Consider the following 2,122-nt stretch of genomic DNA (forward strand, 5'->3'; position numbering starts at 1 on the left):
TTATAAATGTGAATCATTTGGAAAATAATGATCCATATAGAATATCTGAAAACCGGCCATTATGTGTTACTGCAGTCTCTTGGAGGATATACTTTTTGGTTCTGAGCAAGGATTTGCCAGGGCGATGATCAAGGCCATCACATACAGCTGAGCAGGTTGTGCGCAGAACAACTCTGGGGGGGACACATTTTACTTAGCAATATGAATGGAGTCCTGTAGAGTTGAGCAGTGCACAACCTGCCGAAACAAGCAGTAGACCTAGTGATGATCGGATGACATTTTAAAGACCTAGTCTGCCAAAATGTTAGATCCTCCTGATGGAATACATTACCAAAGATTTGGCTATGAAAATATTACAAACTTGAAAGTGCTCCAAAGGTAAGCAATGTAGGAAATTTTTAAAAATGTTTATTGTTGCCATGGAATATTATGATAAAATTTTTTTAATTTTTTGAAAAAAGGATGATTCATTATTCATTACACTTTTGTTTTTTTCACTAAGGGATAGTTTCAGTTTCCAAGAAAAGCGTGTCCTATGTGCTGAGCAAGGAGGGAGGTGGAAACATTTCAGTCATTGTCCTTGGGGGTGCGGAAGAATCACTGGAGGCCCATCCTGGAAAATTCACTCTGTTCATCCACCAACGGAAAGGATTTGTTAAATTTGCTTTGACCCATGGGTAAGTAGCTTTTTGTATAACGTAGCTGGGTCAGAAAAATTAAGACATTATTAAATGAACACAAAGAAGTAAAGTGATCTTCTAGTCCTTAAAAACCTCCTCCAAATCAATCTTACAATAAAAGCAGGTATGGATATTCATGGGAAATGGAATATGTCCTTTTACTAAGGTAGCTCAACACCATGGGATTCTGCATTTAAACTTAACTTTAAAAGCAAAACAAGAGGAATAACAAAAAAAATCAAAAGTTTATACACACAGTGTAAATTTCCTGCCAAATGAACAAAAAGCAGCCAAAGCTGTAGATGAAAGAGAAGCTTCCTGGAGCTCTGATTTTCTATAAAATAAAACTTCATCAATGGCTGGCCTGCAGAAGTACCTCCCCAGAAGATTTCAGGCTTAAGGCAGTTTCAACGTATTGCACGTGAAATTAGCGATATAGGGAGGCTTGGGCAGATTTAAAAATTTTTAGGAGTTTGGTGTAAAAGTCAGCTAGACAGAATAAATCATTTAAATCCTTTTCATTTAAAATTCTTATTCTTCCCCTTTGTTATTTACAGCGCATATTTGGTACCAGTGTTTTCTTTTGGTGAAAATGAGCTGTTTAAACAAATTAACAATCCTGAAGGCTCATGGCTTAGAACTGTTCAGGAGAGACTGCGGAAGATCATGGGATTTGCTTTGCCCCTGTTTCATGCCAGAGGAGTTTTTCAGTACAGTTTTGGCCTAATTCCTTATAGGATACCTATCCACACTGTTGGTATGTACATAAAATGAGTAAAATTACTATCTTACTTTAAGTAATGTTTACCGTTACTGATTGAGGTACTAATGCAAGAGAAGCGGCTTTGAGGAAGAACTTCTGAAATAATAATCCTGTAGCTGTTATTTGAGTTTCATTTACAGTGTGCTTTTTATTTATGAAGTGACTACATTTTCCACTGGAATGGGAATTGATTACTTTCAAGAATAGTGCTATTGAACTACAGGTAGAATCCAATTTTACAAATAGTTTCTCATACTCTATAATGGATCCATTTCTCTGTGCTAGCAGATTATAACGTAGCAATTTTTTCTTTTTTGAAACAGAGTCTTGCTCTGTTGCCCTGGGTAGAGTGCAATGGCCTCGTCATAGCTCACAGCAACCTCAAACTCTTGGGCTCAAATGATCCTCCTGCCTCAGCTTCCCAAGTAGCTGGGACTACAGGTGCTCACCACCGCACCGGGGTAATTTTTCTGTTTTTGCTGGAGACGGGATCTCACTCTTGCTCAGGTTGGTCTTGAACTCCTGACAGCAAGCCATCCTCCTGCCTCGGCTTCCCAAAGTGCTAGGATTACAGGTGTGAGCCACCATGCCCAGCCCATAGCAATTTTTTGATGACAAGTTAATCAAAGTCTATCAGTAGGTGAAAATTTCTGTGTAGTTGTCTTCCTCATGTTCTTCA

General features: G+C 38.4%; 1 protein-coding gene across 1 annotated transcript in view; it reads left to right on the top strand.

Moving 5' to 3' along the window:
- Positions 1-2,122, top strand: part of MOGAT1 (monoacylglycerol O-acyltransferase 1) — a 40,765-nt gene that overhangs the window by 29,111 nt on the left and 9,532 nt on the right. The window contains exons 4-5 of the mRNA XM_012642599.1: positions 503-677; positions 1,238-1,437. Coding sequence (XP_012498053.1) covers positions 503-677; positions 1,238-1,437 — 375 coding nt within the window. The remainder of the gene's footprint in view (positions 1-502; positions 678-1,237; positions 1,438-2,122) is intronic.

The sequence above is a fragment of the Propithecus coquereli genome, unplaced genomic scaffold, assembly GCF_000956105.1.
Source record: "Propithecus coquereli isolate 6110/MARCELLA unplaced genomic scaffold, Pcoq_1.0 Scaffold18, whole genome shotgun sequence".
Taxonomy (NCBI): Eukaryota; Metazoa; Chordata; class Mammalia; order Primates; family Indriidae; genus Propithecus; species Propithecus coquereli.